At 35.5% G+C, this 17,656-nt stretch overlaps 1 protein-coding gene across 3 annotated transcripts in view; it reads left to right on the top strand.

The window, feature by feature from the left end:
• Window positions 1-2,383: 2,383 nt before the first annotated feature.
• The window catches only part of mAChR-B (muscarinic acetylcholine receptor), a 35,588-nt gene continuing 20,315 nt past the window's right edge, over window positions 2,384-17,656 (top strand). Inside the window, exons 1-2 of one of the 3 annotated variants that reach the window (XM_066735173.1) lie at window positions 2,384-2,476; window positions 14,216-14,394. In XM_066735173.1, the coding sequence (XP_066591270.1) occupies window positions 14,297-14,394 (98 nt within the window). In that variant the 5' untranslated portion in view covers window positions 2,384-2,476; window positions 14,216-14,296. Of the gene's footprint in view, window positions 2,477-2,696; window positions 5,198-14,215; window positions 14,395-17,656 lie in introns of those variants that run through there. The other 2 variants (XM_066735172.1, XM_066735174.1) reach the window with 2 other exon arrangements.

Here is a 17,656-nt window from a genome sequence, read left to right as displayed (position 1 = left end):
TGATCAATAAGATAATATAGGAGAAAGACGCTGTAGGGTCTCCGCTAATACAACAAGAAAATAATAATAGAGATAAGAAAGTAAAATTTGATTTATATGTCCTTTTAAAGAACACAGGAAACGAAGCAGTCGAGTTGAATGGATTGATGAATACAGAAAATGCGATTTATATATAGACGAGGTATATGTGTCGAATAGAGATAAAAATCAAAAGAAAAATATGTGAAGAAGCTATCAAGGGTAAGTAGGGAGATGACAGTAGCTTGGAAGACGATTGGCTATAACACTGAACTAGTGGAAAAGGGATAGTGCGCGTGCAAGAGGGAGCGGTAGCAAGCTGGCAGGAAATAAAATAAAATTAGTGAAAAAGGATCGAATGGTCAGACACGAGTGAAGTTTACTGGCAAGAAAATTAGATCGGCTGCTGGCAGAACAAAATAATTGAGGAGAAAGGTGAAGGAGGGTCAGATGGTTAATTGAGATGCGAAAATAAAACCTAAAGAATTTAACGTGGAACAAGGTGTAATTCAGTCAAGATTGCAATGACGCGTTTTGCCTTGAGGCCTTTGCAAACTGCACGCTACCTACTGGTGGCCCCGGTAATATCGATAGCGGAAGCTCAGTAACTTGATTACGGGGGGTCGTTTGAAAGCTTCGACCCTCTCCAGACGTAACCAACCAGCGTATGACGCCTCCGCAATTCACGCTGACCCGCATCCCATACACACACACAAATACAGTCGTATAGACATACGTAAACTTTGCAGCGTGCCCAGTTCGCACGCTGCACTTTATATTCGCGTTGACTGCTTTCTAAATTTTGCAATAGTTCACGCAGGGCTCGTGAGATAATTGCTCCGATCCATACCCGCACGCTGCCCTTGCTTAATGAACTGCGATATTTGTACGTGACGTTTCCGTGATAAACGAGGTAACAGCCATGCAATCTGACCCCTCATCGGAAGCAAAGCTCAATGTTTATCAGTACAAAAATTGCAGTTCTTTCGATGATTCACTATCGATGACTGTGACCATGCAGCTTAAGCTGAAACCTCCACTCCTTGTTAATCCGAGATAACGAGTCTTTGTGTACGATGCATTATTCCCTTTTTTATACCAAGCCGTATTAAAACTTGGGTCTTGCTTGCGATCATGTTTTTAAGTATTAAAGATACACTATATTTTCCCCTTCGTTTGTTTTAATGTATATAATTACTAAGTTATCGTGAAAACAGGAAATTGTAAATTTTTATAATGAGGATGAAGAGTAAATAGGGGATGAGGGATATTGAGCAAGATGGAGATGGATATAGGGTAGGAGAGTTATTAAACGCATTCTAGAGCGGTTTGCACGCATATGCATAACATTCTTGGAGTGTAACGACATCGAGAAATTCCGTCAGTGTCGTAAGCGAAGTTAAGCGCGATGGACCGAGCAGCTTCCGCACAATCTTTGTCAGGCAGTGCGAGTTGGCGTTCTTTCGGTGCTTGGCTGGCTTTATGTCCGCACGAGTAAATATTGGTGGAGGATGATGAAGATCCCCAACGAACCACACACATTTCCCCTTTCTTCTTCCTCTCCTCCCTCTTTTCAAGCAGGCATCTCGTTCTGTTTCCCTTCAACCTCGCCACCCCTCCACACTCCTTTCCCCCTTCACTCTTCAAACCACCAACCCACGAAGATGTCATTCTGAAGACTCGCTTTTTCACCTGCTTCTCTCACGAAACTACCCCTTCCCATCCAAAACCATCCACGATATTACTTCCATTCAACTGGACATGCGTTCTGGCTTTCTTCACAAACCCACGCTATCGCGAAATAAAACGTAAGAAATCTTCGATATTTCATTTTGGATTCGTACCTGACCTTCTTGACTGCGTCACGAGAATTTGTAGTAAAACTTAAAGATGTTCCGATTACGTAAGCTACTGAAAGATTAAAAAGCCATTTCGTGACTACCGAGGCAGTTAGACGAAAATTTATTTCTATCTCGGCTGCTCTTCCGTTACGGCGACCAATTGTTGCGCCCGATGCACTCGTTTGGAAGAGCAACAAGTTGAGAATAAGCGATGGGAATGTTCAAGTAAATAGTTTTCCTCTAGACCTTTCTGTACATCGAACGTCTCGATAGATCAACATGAATGATATCTTATCGAAAACTGACATCTGTTTGTTAATTTAACAAAATCATATGCACAAATTGTTTAATTATTGTATTCAGAATTTCTTGTGAATACTGTAAAAATGGTTGATAAACGAATGAGATTTTTCGAACAACAATCCCATTTTCAATCGAATAAAAGGAAGTAAAGTTTTACACTTTTATTTTTCTCATAGCTGAACGAAATCTCTGCGAGAACTGGCAAACTTATTAATGTCGAAGGCGAGGGTGGTGGACTAGCACGTGATGCAGTGAGCGAAATCCATTTCGGTATTGAATGAAGGCAAGAAATGTTCAGGGAAAGGAAATATCAGGTAGGAGAATTCTGTATTACATCTTCGATGAATAACCTGTTCGCTTAAGCAGCTGCATACAGCGTCTAATAGCTCGAAAAGTCTTATACGTGCTTACAATATTAAAGGTGTTATAATATGGGTATTACATCTATTGGATTGTAAATTTAATTTTATTTTCAATCATACTTTACAAATAATAAAACGAAACATTAATTACAAAATTAATTACGAATCATTATCACCTTAATATATAATAATACAGAGATATCTTTATTGGTATTTCTAAAATTATAGCTTATTTCTCTTAATAAAGTAATGGGGTCGCTCCATCGAATCAAATATTAAATTATTATTATTTATCAATAAATATAATGAACCAACATATTATATTGATCGAATATTCATAAGCATTGGTGTGTTTGTAACAATTATTCGAACCGTTACATCGAGCCAATCGTTGTCCACGTTATTGTGGTGGCTCTAGGATGAAAGTAAAATTTTTGGGTGTTGGTTGTGATCGATTGTGTTGACGGGTGGCCTTGGATGGTAAGGAGTAGGGCAACGATAGCACGCGAGAATACAAATTAATACGAGGCCGTGTTTGTAGTCGCTGGGGCGTTCTGACCCACCTGAATGACGAACCGCTGGGTTGGCCCGTTCTTCTGATGGAGAAACCGACAGCTCTACGTCATCTCTGACGTCACGAGCTCCATTTCTTGTTCCGCAGTAGGTTAATTTTGGACGTTACCTGCATCAGACACCGTGAAATCTCCTATTTATTTCTAGTACGAAGACCATCATAAAACAATTCAGATGTCGACTCTGATATTCGAAATTCCCATCAACTTTTAATTCACTTGAATTTCATTCCCATTCGCAACTCCTACTTCAAGACACGTGACATAACCACAGTAGTAACTTGGTGATTGTTATTCAACAATAGCGTTAAACATGAGAATTTCCAATTTACTGCATAACAATCTGGGTCTTATTCCGAGTGGTGTAACTGAGCTGGGTTTACTCTGATGTAATATTTTGATATTTTTCTCGTGTTAATTCATTTATTTTATTTAGTGATATGTTTAAATTCTTATGACATTCGTAAGATCAATGTTCATAAAAAGATTATTAAAAGTACCTATATTTCAATATTATTAAATTAAGTATAATCAGAGAATTAATAAAAACAGTATTCGAATTGAATACTATAATAATAGAAGAATAACTGACATTTTTGTAGCAGTGAATGTACTTGGATCTAGTTGTAAGAAAGATGTAAAAAATCTCACGTGCATTGTAGAGAATCGATAGCTTGGGTAACATAAAAAAATGTGAAATCCTTGTGAAAAGATGAAGCCCATTTATTACTCCATTCGGTGGGCAGATGTGGAATTGCCAAGAAACTTGCAGGAATCAATCGTGGGCTCAGTCTCATTGCCAATTCATTTCCTTCATTACAAAATAATGGACAGTTTAAATCGATGTATCCTTAAAAAAGCTTCGATCAGCGAGAGAAAGCTTATGCTAACAAAATTATTCTCACTAGTATCCCTTGATCTTAAACAGTAGTACATATCAGCGACAGGTCAGACTACTCGAACTCCCTTACCAGCACTTTCTACAAAGTCTCTGGTTATTCTTTGAAATGTTCTTCAACCCTATCGAGAGGATCCCTTACTCGAGAATCGAACAAATAACTTATTACATTCATAAATGCAAATTACCAAAACTTCCCCTATATAGAATAGCTAGAAAGTGAATTTCATCGATCGAAAAGGACAGATATCGCGATTCGCGTAAAATTTGCTACGTCCAGCATGCAAAAAATGCTTATCCGGCATCTGGTGTTTCTGGCTTGTGTAGCAGGAGCAGGGGTGGTTTTGCGCAGTCGCCCCTTGGATAGGGGTTGACGTCGAAGCACGGAAAGTCGCGACGCGCACGGCGCTCACTTCAATCCTCGCCGTGTGTCCGTCGACCGATTCCCCGTTTCCAAGCGGGGCCCAAACTCCACGCGAAAAAACCATAGAGAATTAATTCGCGACGCGATCCAGCATCGAAAAAAAATTTTATTGTTGCTGGCGAAACTTTCACCGCGGAAATGCGAGCGAAAATTAAATCAGCAGCAGCAGGAATGCTGACAAAATTCGTAGCATCGTGTAAAGGATAACAGGATTATGATTGGCGCCTCCTGGTGATTTCCATGGGTCGCGCAGATTCCTGAAGTGTGAAGAGAGAAAAGATGCCGGAGGACAGATAAAAGATTGCGGATTGGATCGAGCGATGTGTTGTAATAATAATAATATTAACAAAGGAGACAGAGGGGGAGAGATTTAAAGTTGTCGGTAGTTTTGAAAGTTTGAGATTAAAGGGGAAGGGATAAAGGGAAGAATCTAGTGAACTTTATTAGGAAAAGGAAAGCGAGTGAGATTATTGAGAAATTGATGTTAAAAGAGAGCATTTTTTTTGGGAATAATCTGGAGTGGATGTTGGTTCGTGGCGTCGCGACGCCGGTGGCTCTCGGGCGTCGATCGGGGCGCCACTGGCTGAGAGCTACAGATCGACAGAATCCGAATCAATTTCAAAATCAAATCGAAGATCGTAGAGAGGGAAAGGGATTGTTAGGACCACGTGCTGATGGAATTCGAGCTGGCTGCTTCAATTGGAGCGCCGAGGGCTAAAGTTCTCCGAGCTCGCATGGCCTACTTCGAGGAAGTGCAGCGACGCCCGGAGGCGCGAGAGGTGAGATACCACTTCGTTACGCGTTGTCATTTCTCTCACTGGCATCCTTTCAACGCCTTTCTCTCCCTTTTCACTCCCAACTCGCACCAAACTTTACCGATACATCCGTCGTATAACAGAAAACACGCGACACATTTTAACCTATAACCTGTTAAGCACTGTAACAGCATTTAAATTGAAATATTACATTCCATATAATTCCGAATCGTTGCTCTTTTAATTGTGCCTTACGTCATTTTCACTTACAGCTCGTGTGTGATAGTTTATCCACGTACAAACAACTCTTCTGTTTAACTAATTTGTCCGTAAAGTTAAGCTTTCGTTGTTTTTTGCTAATCGAGTCATTGTCGAAACATTTAATATAAAAGGTACAACGTAGTATTATCCCTTTTTGTGTCAGTAAACTGTAATTTACATTGTAACTTGTCAAGCATTGTAACGCAATCCAAGTTTAGTTATTACTTGTTGCTGTTCTACTAATTATGATGAACCAACATTATACCCCTAAGTAAACTTTATTAATCAAGTTTGTTATGCATACAGCTTGAAGTAAAATATTAATAAAGATTAGTAATGGACTTTATTAACCGAGAGTAACAAGTTATTTTGGTAATCGATCATTCAATGTAGCGAATCAATTAAACGAGAAACATCTCTATATACTTTCTTAATAATAAAGAAGTTTTATAATAAACTGGTAATGAGAATAATTAATTTTTGTACGTATAATTAGTTAACACATAAAGCAAATTAAAGTTTTATTCGATGTCTATAGGGGTAGTAGGAGGCTTTAAAAGTTCTGTCTTAATTTATAGTCAACCCGAAATTATTCTTTCAAGTGTAAAGACTTTGCTAGCATAACCATAAAGTTTGAACGATAATCGATAAAACTTGAAGCTACAAATTAGTTTGCGTCTTTACCTAAATCTTGCTACCGTACAAGTTTGAAAGTAAGCATGAGGGGCAATAGAACTTCCTGTAGAAATTATTAAAATATTGACAGCGTCCAATTAGTGGCAGGACGTGTAACTGTGAACAAGTATTACATCAAAATAGAATAAAATATTAATCGTAACATAATCAACGTGACTAGATTATTCATTAAAGAAAGTATAAAGCGCCCCAGTAAGAACATGAACAATTTATTTTTGTTCCAAATTAACACGTCTTTCAAAGCTTATACGAAATAAGAAAAAAGATATATACAATGATTAGTTTGAAATTTTTTTTCTTTTTTAAATAGTTTTTTTTTGATACTTTTCGTATTAACCCCTCTTCATAATTGCAATCTTTTTATAGTAAATAAAATTTTTCTTTGATATTAATAGATGAGCTTTTATATCTAGTTATACGTTTATTATTATGGAAGCCTCTGATTTATGGACTAATAGAGTTTTATGCTTCCTAGAGTAAGGCTTATTGAAGTATGGATTATAGAGTTTTCTTAGACACGGTCTTATTACAAAAGTTTAGTAACAGCTGTGTTGTTTTCTCTTCAACTAAGCCCATATTAGTCCTGTGCACTTGTTACTCCTGCGATTATTTGTTCAACAAGTAACCGCCCTGAGAATCATTTCAGAAGAATAGATTTCAGAAATGTTTTAAAGCTTTTCTATTATTTTCGGTACTCGTTAATTGTAGACTGAATTGTGAATAGATATTACTCTTCAAAGTACAATTAATGTTATTTTCTGTTAAGAAAAATCATCTGCTTGTCTTTAGGAAAACAAATGAAGAAATTTTATACGTTCTGTGCGATACTCGGAGTAGACTAGTCATTTTCTTGCTTAAAAGTTAAGAATTAATAAATATCGATTAACCCCTATACGTTGTATAAATATGTATATTACATATATAGAAGTAAACGTGCACTGGAATTATCACACCAGGGCCATATTGCACTATTCGATAAATATTGTCAATCCGAGGGAACGTGAGAGTTTTTCCACATTTCCCGGTAAAATACAACAAACACTTAGCAATAATCAGTTTGTACATATAATTATATTCTTCTCGCAGGATTGGAGCTATCCATATGATTATAATTGTGTAATATTCAGTACAAACATTTCAGACATGCGAATGAATAATGAATGATAAACATAATTCTTTTAAAAAATCTCAATACACTCTGGCTTTATATTTCCAATAACAAATACATAATTAAAGATAAAGGAGGTCTTTGAGACTCTCTGCGTACCCGGAAGTGTTAATTTCATCATGTCTACAGTTAAAGGTTAACCATTATTTTTATCTTTGATTGGCTATCATTGAAACATTAATCTATCAAAGATTCATTGCTGATTTTAATAATTAATACGATTGCGGTACGTGAAGCAGAATAGTGGGCAACAGAAATAATAGATATACTTTTCAAAGAGGCCTCTAAAGTAGTATATTTTTATAATGGATCTTTATAGATACATGAACAAAAAAATTATTCGAGGTAGCAAAAATTCTCAAATCAAATTAAATGAGAGCATTGCTAAAAGGATCATACATAATCATATTTATAGTCATAATTTTAATTAATCGTTTGGAATTTTTCTCCACGAGCTTCACCAATTAACATTTATTATTCTAGTGTACCAGAATTACACTGCTTAATAAAGTGGACTGTTAAAAAAAAGCAGCATACATTGTTAAATGGTCCAGAGAAGTTTAGGTTGGGCACTCTCTTGTGTGTGTGATATTTGGTAAAAAAAATTCCGGGAAACAATTACGATTATATCGATTTATCAGGACTGATGAGGTGCGCTTTGCAAAGAGGTCGATAAGGGACACGAGATGTGCATGGACACGCCATCGTTCGTGAAATGCTCTTAACTTAACTTCATACGGAAAGCTTGTCACGAATATTCTTGTACATTTTATACTGCCATGCTCCAAGATGGACAAGATTCCTGGATCGTTAATTTTTCAAGGTTTTTCAAAATTATACAGTTGAAATCTCTTTTAAGCTCGAAGGTGAATGTTTCAATTTCGAAAGTGCTCGATGATCAAATTAACGTGTAGCAACAAAAATATGAAAATAGCTTGGAGCGAAACATTTTTAAAATGTTAGCATTTATCGCAAGTGTGGTAAAAAGCATGGAGGAAAACTCTTTATGACATAGTTGATATATTTGTAACGTGACGTGTTGCAAAATGAAAAAATGTAATCGGATGCAGGGATTGGGTAAAAACATTTTCGACTTTATCTTGACGTGCCGAAGAAACATGGTGGTTGATTGCAAACAGTAAATACATGTGAATTGCCTTTACTAATAAGATGGTTATAGTTTGGCATATATTTTTAACACACGCAATACGCTGCAAAATCATACCTGGAATCCGATCTAAGTTTCGAGTCACATGTCTCGGCTTGTACCTTTTTCCCGTCTATAATTTACAGTTTTCATTACGTTTTGCTAACCGGGTCATACGTATACGTAATATCTAACAGGTAAACTTCAAGGCAGAAAATTGTTTGCAGTCTATTCTGCAATACGGTTATGACGATCTATTGTGTATTAGCATATTAAAAGCATTTAAAAACTTGGTTGCCCCCTTTCTCCCTCGGAAAATATAGCAAAGAGGAGAATTAATAGAGGCCAATATGTAAAAGTTTTGAAGTACAAAATTTTTTAAAGCAAGGATTTTATCGTCAATTGTAAAATAATATTTGTATGCTTTAAGAATTTTATTTTTTCCCAATCGCTGCCTCATTGAAATAGTTACTGTAAAGCAACTTTATAACATATTTCTAATGACTGAAATTTAAACTGCACAGATTAATTTTTGTTTATTATACATTCATTATTTGATACATTCGCATTAGATGGATATTAAAGAAATCGTAGATTTATGTGTGTGCATTCAAGAGCTCCAACACATTTTATTTTTAACCAAACTTTTAAATAATATTTTGTGTGCATTTCTAAGCGTGTTATTTTTTTAACCTACGTAAGAAAAAAATGAAATTGAGTACAAGATATGCAGGGAAAGCTTACAAAGCGTTTGGGATGTGAGCAAACGCGTTGCATGATCAAGCTTGGCAAAATTGCGGTCTTTCTCCCAGTGATGAGGTACAATGGCTTTCCCTCCAGATCCAGAAATGATATCCAAAGCTGCTTACGGGAGGCAGAAGGGCTCCGAAAAAGCTCGTTTATTTCGTCTTTAAACAGTTTCGGTGACACGATCCCTCTGATATCGCAAGAAAGCGATTTTCGACTACGAGAGTCCCCAGAATTCTAAGAGGATTTATAAGGAATATTCGATATTTTGCAATGCGAATGGTTTCATCTCCCTCTCCTATTAGGGCTACGTTTATATCGTATAAACTGTAATTAAATTATTCTTTCAGTATTACTTTAACTTTTGTTCGTGCTCGAACTTCCAAGTATTAAAAGTCAATAATTGACGAGTCCTGGCTATTTTAACAAATTTAATTAACAAGAGCCAACCTTGCTGTGTAATTAATAAAGAGTAAAATAAATATACTTTCAAATTTGAGAAATGACCTTGCAAGTTATAGTGACCTCTAGTATTTACTCAGCTCTTGTTACAGATGAGTGTCACAAATTATGTAGTAAAATATTTATACTACGAGAAGAGACCATAAATCTCTTGCGAAATGAGCTTTTCAATTGCTGTTTTTTCTCCGATAAGAATAAGTGCACGATGATGTGATAACTTTTATGAATGAGTCTTGAATCGTCAGAGTTTTGTGATTAATGTTAAAGTTATACAAGAGTGATCATACGGTATATACGGATTAAGATTATCTGTTGAATTTATGAAGGAATAAGGAGACTAGGTATTATAAATAATAAAGCAAATTCATGAGTGGCTAATTGATTGATAGAAGCGACCTCGAGCCAAATCTAAAAGAAATTCCCGCTGGGCAAATTGTAGTGGATGAGCATCTGTGAGAATGGAAAAGCTTAAAGCAAAGTCCTCGGTGCGCTAAAGCTCATTAAAATGAAAGCGAAAGAAGATGCGCGGTGGCTGGTAAAGCTTATTGGCATTCCTCCTTTTCTGTGAAACATATTTACGTATATATCGACCCAATTCCCACAGCAGCTTCCATCTCCGCCATGATGGATATTCAATCAACCGACTGGAAGCGACGACTTCCTCGCTGGAACAAAATAAAACTACTTTAAGTCTTCGTACAGTGAATTATTTGTAATTAGATTATCCGTTTTTAGAGTGAATTATTCGTCGATGGAAATCTTTACTGGCGAACCACAAATTCACTTACCCGCGGTAGCTCAGTGTCCAACTCTGCTTTAACTTCGATCTCGAACATCCATCTTCGCGTCTCGCTTCACGCGATAACCTTGGAGAACTATTTAGGAAACTGTTCGACGATTTCTAGACAAGCGCGCACAATGATAAATCTATTGCTTGAAATAATTGACGATTTATTGTATATTGTTAGCTATAGCTGGTACGCCAATGAAATTAAATAATCATCCATTCCTAGCTTTTCATTGATGGGAAAATTCAAGTGGAATAGATTTAATGTAAATGTGGAGTAGAGTGTCAAAGAATGAGAGAGGCAATAAAGAGGGGAATTAACAACAGTTGAAAATCTGTCAAATTAGGTAATGTTTATACGTTTATTGACAAGGGACTTTAATCCGATCGAAAGTGATTAAATGATGGAATCTATCGCAGACATCTCACTCGTTTAAATCTCTGGAAACAACAGAAACGTGCGCGACAAAATCAAATTACCCACACTTCATTCTATATTTTTGTTGGATAGGTTAATATTTAGCAGCCCGTTAAAATCTCCTTTAAAAAATTTTCAACGATTTTAAAGCACTAGCAGATATCTTTCTTAAGAAAAATTACTAGACAGTTTCTTACAATGAATAATTACTTTAGCTTCAAAAGCAAACTTATCCATGTTTTAGCAGCCCTCGAACGATAAAATTAATTGCTTCTCTTTGTTTAAATGAATAATGCTTTTTGTCTTATTTTCAAATAAGTAAAACGTACATCTGATGAAAGTACTTGTTGAAAATACCTTTTATTGTACTTCACTTTGCTATTGAAAATTTATTCTTTGGGCAATCCAAGTTTCTTCGATTTATTCAGTGACAATAGGGTCAAGAATGAATAGTAATGTTAGTTTTCGTCAATCCATGGAATAGGAATGGAATTAAAATTATTTTGCCCGTCAAAAACATGAGTACCTCACTCGCTAGAAATAACCAATCAATTTTTTCCACGACAGCTCTATTGTTTGATCTATCAAAATATTTCATGGTTAACGCGTAAGTATTAAGCTGCCGACTTCGGTTTTACGCGAGGACTGAAAATTTTATGGATAGATTACAGTTTCAAATATCCGACACGCAGTTTTAAAATAAAATTATCGAATCACCTAATAATTCAGTGCAATATACAACAAATATAATATTATAATATTTTGCATTTATTGTTAGCAGAAACAGTGATGTGGATCGACTAATAATATAAACTATATGATGATTCTTATAGTCAAGATGAATAAATATACACATAGTTTAATACTTTGGTCGCTTAAAGGAATATGTATGTGGTAGCAGAAATGAGAAAGAGGTACAAATATTAGAGGTTGTACTCAAAATTTGAAATATCTCATTAAAATCCACGTGGCCCCGATTAGGTTGATTTTTTGTCAGACGTAACATTTAAAAAGAATGCCAAGTGTACGAAATAAAGGCCCATAGCATAATAAATTAAACCCTCGGAAGAAAATAATAGAATCTTTTACGAAGCACTGTGAATTTCGCAGTTCACAAAGAATCTCAAGAGAGCCTTTTTTTAAATAATCGCGTCCCTCGGTATCCCACTTTTTCATTCTTTAACATTCTGTGTAACTTCGCTTACGTCGCAAGCTTCATTATGGACGCCATGATTAACTCATTTGACTTCTATTTAAAAATGTGTCATTTCATTTTTACATTATTAATCAAAGCTATTTACAAATTGGCTCGAAGAAATGAACTACCAGATATCGCAAGCATAATAACGTAAAATGTATTTAGTTAATGCGGCACCCAAGGCTTTCAAAGTGTTATAATAAAGATTTTATGGAGAGTTCCACGTATTCATCGTGCGCGATATGATTTATTTAGTGACCTTCCGTTTGAACGTGCGACAGCTCAATTTTACTTTGATAATCACAGTGCTCATTAAATCTGATGAATATCAGCTGATATGGCTTTTAAATTGAAATTATTTATAATCTTTGCCTTAATTAATTTCTTAAGGTATCTGTAAAATTTTATGAAATACTAGGAACTACACTGGAATCTATCGGAATGATGTGCTAATAATTCATCGACAATGACGGTATATAAATGTTAGTCTAATGCGGTTGAATTTTTGTTTTAATCCATGTTAAGGTCAAGCCGATTTCAGATAGGAATTAAATTTTTTAGATGAATTTCTGAAATCTTTATCTGATGGTGTCCTTGGCGCAGTGTCACTTAATAAGAACGCGTAATGTCATCTTGATATCGTTTTATCGAGTACTCGATGTTTATCTACAAGAAATGCTCTTCGGACACGCGATTCTTAAATTTAAACTAACATTTGGCGGTACACATGCGAGCAATGAACAAAATTTATATTTTTCCTTTGCTCAGGGTTAATAGTCTAAATGAACTTTAGTATAACAACACTAATACCCAACTTAAACCAAGTTCTTTGATATAGATACCATAATGAAATTCTATGCTACTATACATGCTGGAGTATTTAATATAGCTCGAAATAATGCACAGAAATAAAGTTTTTGTCGAAACGAATTTTTATTGAGTCGAAATAGCTGGAAGGCACCACTTATTGAGCAAATAGGCTGAGATGTACTATATAGTGATTCCATCAATTCAGAATCTCGTATGTACAAAAAAATTTAATACTGGAACTCTAATGCAAGCTCTGCTGATAAAATAGTATATTTTTTATAGTTCTGTTTTTATGATAAAAGCAACCAATGAATCGCGAATGAGTTTTGTAAAAAGATTAAAAAGCAATACAGTATTTAACTCGTGCTGTCAATGAGACCTTATCAATTTTTACGATTGAGAAACAATCGATTCCATTGTAATATCGTTGACTCTTTAATTTATTTAATCGATACGTTTTTAATAAAAAGACTTGTATTTGATTCTTTGCAAATTGGTACTCGACTGAATTCCACTCGAGCGATTCACAAATGCGACAGTACAAGTTTTACAAAAGAGCGAATATTTTATTCTCGCTGTTATTTTCAGAATGCTACTGTGGAGTAGCTGAGAGGGAATTCAGGTAGCCGGATCTTCGCTAGTTTCCAAATCTTTTTCGACAACTCCATTGTTGATTACTACATACATGTCAAAAACGAGATGGAAAATGCAGAGGAAAAAAATGTCTATAATTATTGAGTTATACACAAACCTTATCTTGTTACTATCATTTATATTAATTACATTATTTTTCTCCACGAGAAATCTCTGATTTTCACGGTAAATCATAAATTCAAATCCTTGGATCGTGTCTCACGCGAAAATCCTGTTGCATTTTATTTGTTTGACCCTGAAAGCTCTCTTCAGGATCGGATGTTAAAAATAAAATTTATTACCAACCGTAACTTGAATACGGTAGGAAAACTGGGGCAGGTTAACAATGATGTACTCTCGTGTGCGTGCTATTCAATATTGAAACAAGTAGGAGTGGAATGGAAATAAAAAAAGGGTTAGATGCAAAATAGTGTTACGCGTGATAATAATGATAAAAGTACTTTCACCATTGACATCAAACGTGAATTAATGATATCACAGACTGTGCTGAAATTGCAGTTGTAATTAGGTTTTATCAAACGTATACTTTTGCTACATTGCTATAATACGAATAAGCTTTTATCATTTTGAACGAGGCATCGTTTGCATCCAGAGATTCTCGTGTTATTTGAACGAGGGATCGATTATCCTGCTAGGATACTTTAAGGAGTGCTTATATATCCAGCATCACTGAATGTTTATTTTTCTTTGGTAGAATGTTTCGAAGATGACTGGGCATTGAGGAGAGGGTGCAGTGGCTCTGACAGTTGCTACCACCGTGGTTTCGGTCTGGGAAATGGAGGCCAACGGGACGGAGAGCAGCCTCAATGGCACCGAAGTCAATCGCACTTCCGCACCGATCTTCACCATTGGCACGGATTTTATCACGCAATGGTAGGTCTCTGATAAGAACACACATTTTCATTTAAAATTATAATCTCAATAATAAAAAATTCACTCTTGCTAATGTTTCCCTCAACAAAAAACCAATGCATATTTTTACGAATCCTTAATAAGCTCTACGAATCGTTTACGTTCGGGAAAAAATGTGTACAAAATGTATTAAGAGCGTGTTGGAAATCTCTTTGACATTTTGCTTTATTGCGTTTAGGAACAAAAATTACTGCTGATAATCGAAACTGTATAGTTTATAGTTTGCGAAATACACTGAAAGCTCTCAACGCCGATGCAAGTGACAAAAGCCAGTAGTGGCCAGACCGCAGTCAACCTCAGCCGGGACGTCCGGGACTGATCGATTTGTCGTGCGACACTCTTTCCTCTAGCTGTTTATATGCTTCCAGGTGCTTCATAACTTTCAATGCGCATCACGTATGCTACTTTATAACTGAAGAAAAGTGGAACAATTTACTTAAACGATATCTTTCATCATAACAGGCACACGTGACGATCGCCGTATAAATAAATCTCCAGATCCTTCGTTCATTCTACTCCCAAGTCCCAACTTTTCATAATTTGCTTTCTCTAATTCAATAGTCGCTTATTCTCTTTGCTATTTTGCCAGTCACGTCCCGAGAAAAGTTTTTCCCACATTTTCCATTCTGTAAGAGCGGTGAGCTTTCGTGTGATGTATTATTTATGTTTTATTTTTCGTGTCGAGTGCAAAACAAACATTTCTAGCTCTGAGAGACGAAATAATAATTAAGATAAATCAAATTGATGCGAGTTACGTACGAGGTAGTTTAGGGGAGGGGCGTGGGGTGCTAGGCGAAATGAAACTTTACGCATTAGATGGGAGACGCGTTTACCAGGCAGCCTTATCACTTTAATGAGCTTGGCGTCGCTGCTCATCGTATCCTATAATTCGACAAGCGTCAAGTCCAATGTAATTTGTGAAATAGCCCAGTTATCAGGAAGTAATATTTAGAACTACTATGGAAATGTTTGTATACAGAAGACTCGAGTAATTACAGCCTACTCTAACCGATATAGTTCATTCAGAACTAATTAGAACACGTATACAGTTAAATGCTCATTATAAACATGTACTTTGTAAAGTTTGAAGTATTCTGGAAAGTCACTCTTGAAAATTAATTCATTTATAAAGAAAAAGGATATTTAATATATTTTCACATTCTATACGCATATGTGTAATCGAAAGTGCAGCGAATGATGGGAGTACTTAACTCAGGTCCTTTGCAAGTCCTTACGAGCGTACGAGTAGCTATAAAGACGAGAACTGAGTCTCCTTACCACCAGCTGCCAGCTAAAGAATATTACATGCTAAAGCGTTAAGCACTAAAATATTCAAATATTCTAATAAAACTAAAAATAGAACAAAATTAAAAATCTCTGCACTTTCACGTGGAATAATCCAGGAACAAATGATTTTGTTATTTTTTAGTAGATATAAGATTGTCTATAGAAAAACGAGATTTTAATTTCTGTTCAATCGTTCAAAATATTCACCACCCCCACGTATGTTCATTCTGATAAACCTTACAAGGGTAAATCGCAAACACATGTAATAAAGGTTTATTTCAATAGGCAGCGTTGCTGCATTTTCTGATAGTAAGTCTATCCCACAGAAATATGCTGAGCTCAAACTGTAAACAGTCTTCCTATTTAGAAATTTAGCAGTTTTGCAATTTAATCATAAAATATTTAGATAATATTTTTTTATCCAAAAAAAGTTGCAATATTTATGTACACTTTAGCAACAATAAAACTTTAAATAAGCAAAATCACAACCGAGAATTCCATTCGCTGATGAATCTAGCGTAACTTGGTTAAAAATGATAAGAGTTAAGTGGGGAGAAGGAGGATGAAGATATTACAAGAGGCATAATTCAATCCGAGGCAAATTAAATCCTTGACCTAGCATGGTCATGAAACGAAACTGAGAGGCTACGAAGTGAAGTATGTCGACGGGTTGGTGAGTTTTGCTGATGGCCTGTCTACTTTAGAACGTAAGCTTTGAATCTAGCATTATTTAGCAAAAGGGAAAACCAATGTCATGCGAGCAACGGGCACGCGAACTATCGAAGTCACAGTGGCGTCGAGCCAAACAGCTATTCCAGCTGAATTTTTCACTTTTCCTCCATTTACTTGAAAGTATTACACCAATCACAAGCTATCTTGGTATTTAAAGAAACTACTTGCATTTTTTAGTAAAAGTCCATTACTCTGACCAAAGATAAATCTAGCAATATACTCGTCTGGCACGATTATTCATTCGATAAAATATTGAATGAAGGTCATTATTATTTGTGAGCTTAGGTAGACTTCAATTGATGATTTAACTCTCATTGGGGCAATTTATTTCACTGTGCAGAACCTGAGCATCGTGCGTAGATTAGAAATCATCCAATATTTGCAAATTACATTCATTTGTATTATAATGAGCAGAAATTATGCTTGTCGCATCACAGTCTGCTGTATTTTGTTGTATACATTATTAGTATGTTTAATGAAAATTTTGTCCATTGAAACCACTGTTACGTGTTTAAATGCAAGAAATAATTCTGAAAAGTCATGGTTTAAGTTCTTGTCTTCATCAATCGATAAAAATCGTCTCCCAAGCAGCTTGCAATTATTTCTGTAATTTACATTTGCATTTATATAAAGCAATCGAATATGTTTGTTTGAGATTCTTGTCGCTAATATTAATTTTGCTGACCATTGCAATATAAACTTAGTTTTACTAAATAATCATTTGTTTTAATGGACAATCGAAAATGAGAAATAATGGCACGAAGCTCTTTTCCACGAGTCATCATTCTTTTGTCACGTTTGACAAGTGTTAATTGTACTATATTATAATACATAACTACTGCATTTTGAGCTGTCTGAGTTTTCATGCTTTATATAAAGCAACTAAACTTTTTACATATATAGCTCAAGCTATGTTATTCATATCCTAACAACATTCGACATACGGAATTTAAAATAAAACATAGAGCCCTCAACCTTAAGCTTCTTCTCGAAAACCCAAACCCTTCGTCTACAAATCTCCTCTGAACTGGAAGAACATTGTTTCTATCAGGTCCTTGATCATCTGCCTTAGATGTAGCAGTATAGAAACTTTGGACCACTACAGTATCATCTTTAAATCGATACATATTTTCAAGCCATTTTATCTCCTCTTTAGAAAACAAATATTTACCTAAAAGTTGAAAGGCATAAAATTATAATAAAT

The sequence above is a fragment of the Prorops nasuta genome, unplaced genomic scaffold (assembly GCF_024137725.1).
Source record: "Prorops nasuta isolate Cenicafe-Biocafe unplaced genomic scaffold, Cenicafe_Pnas_1.2 PNAS00014, whole genome shotgun sequence".
NCBI classification, from domain to species: domain Eukaryota; kingdom Metazoa; phylum Arthropoda; class Insecta; order Hymenoptera; family Bethylidae; genus Prorops; species Prorops nasuta.
Note: the sequence above shows the minus strand (reverse complement) of the source record. Positions and strands in the feature narration are given on the sequence as shown.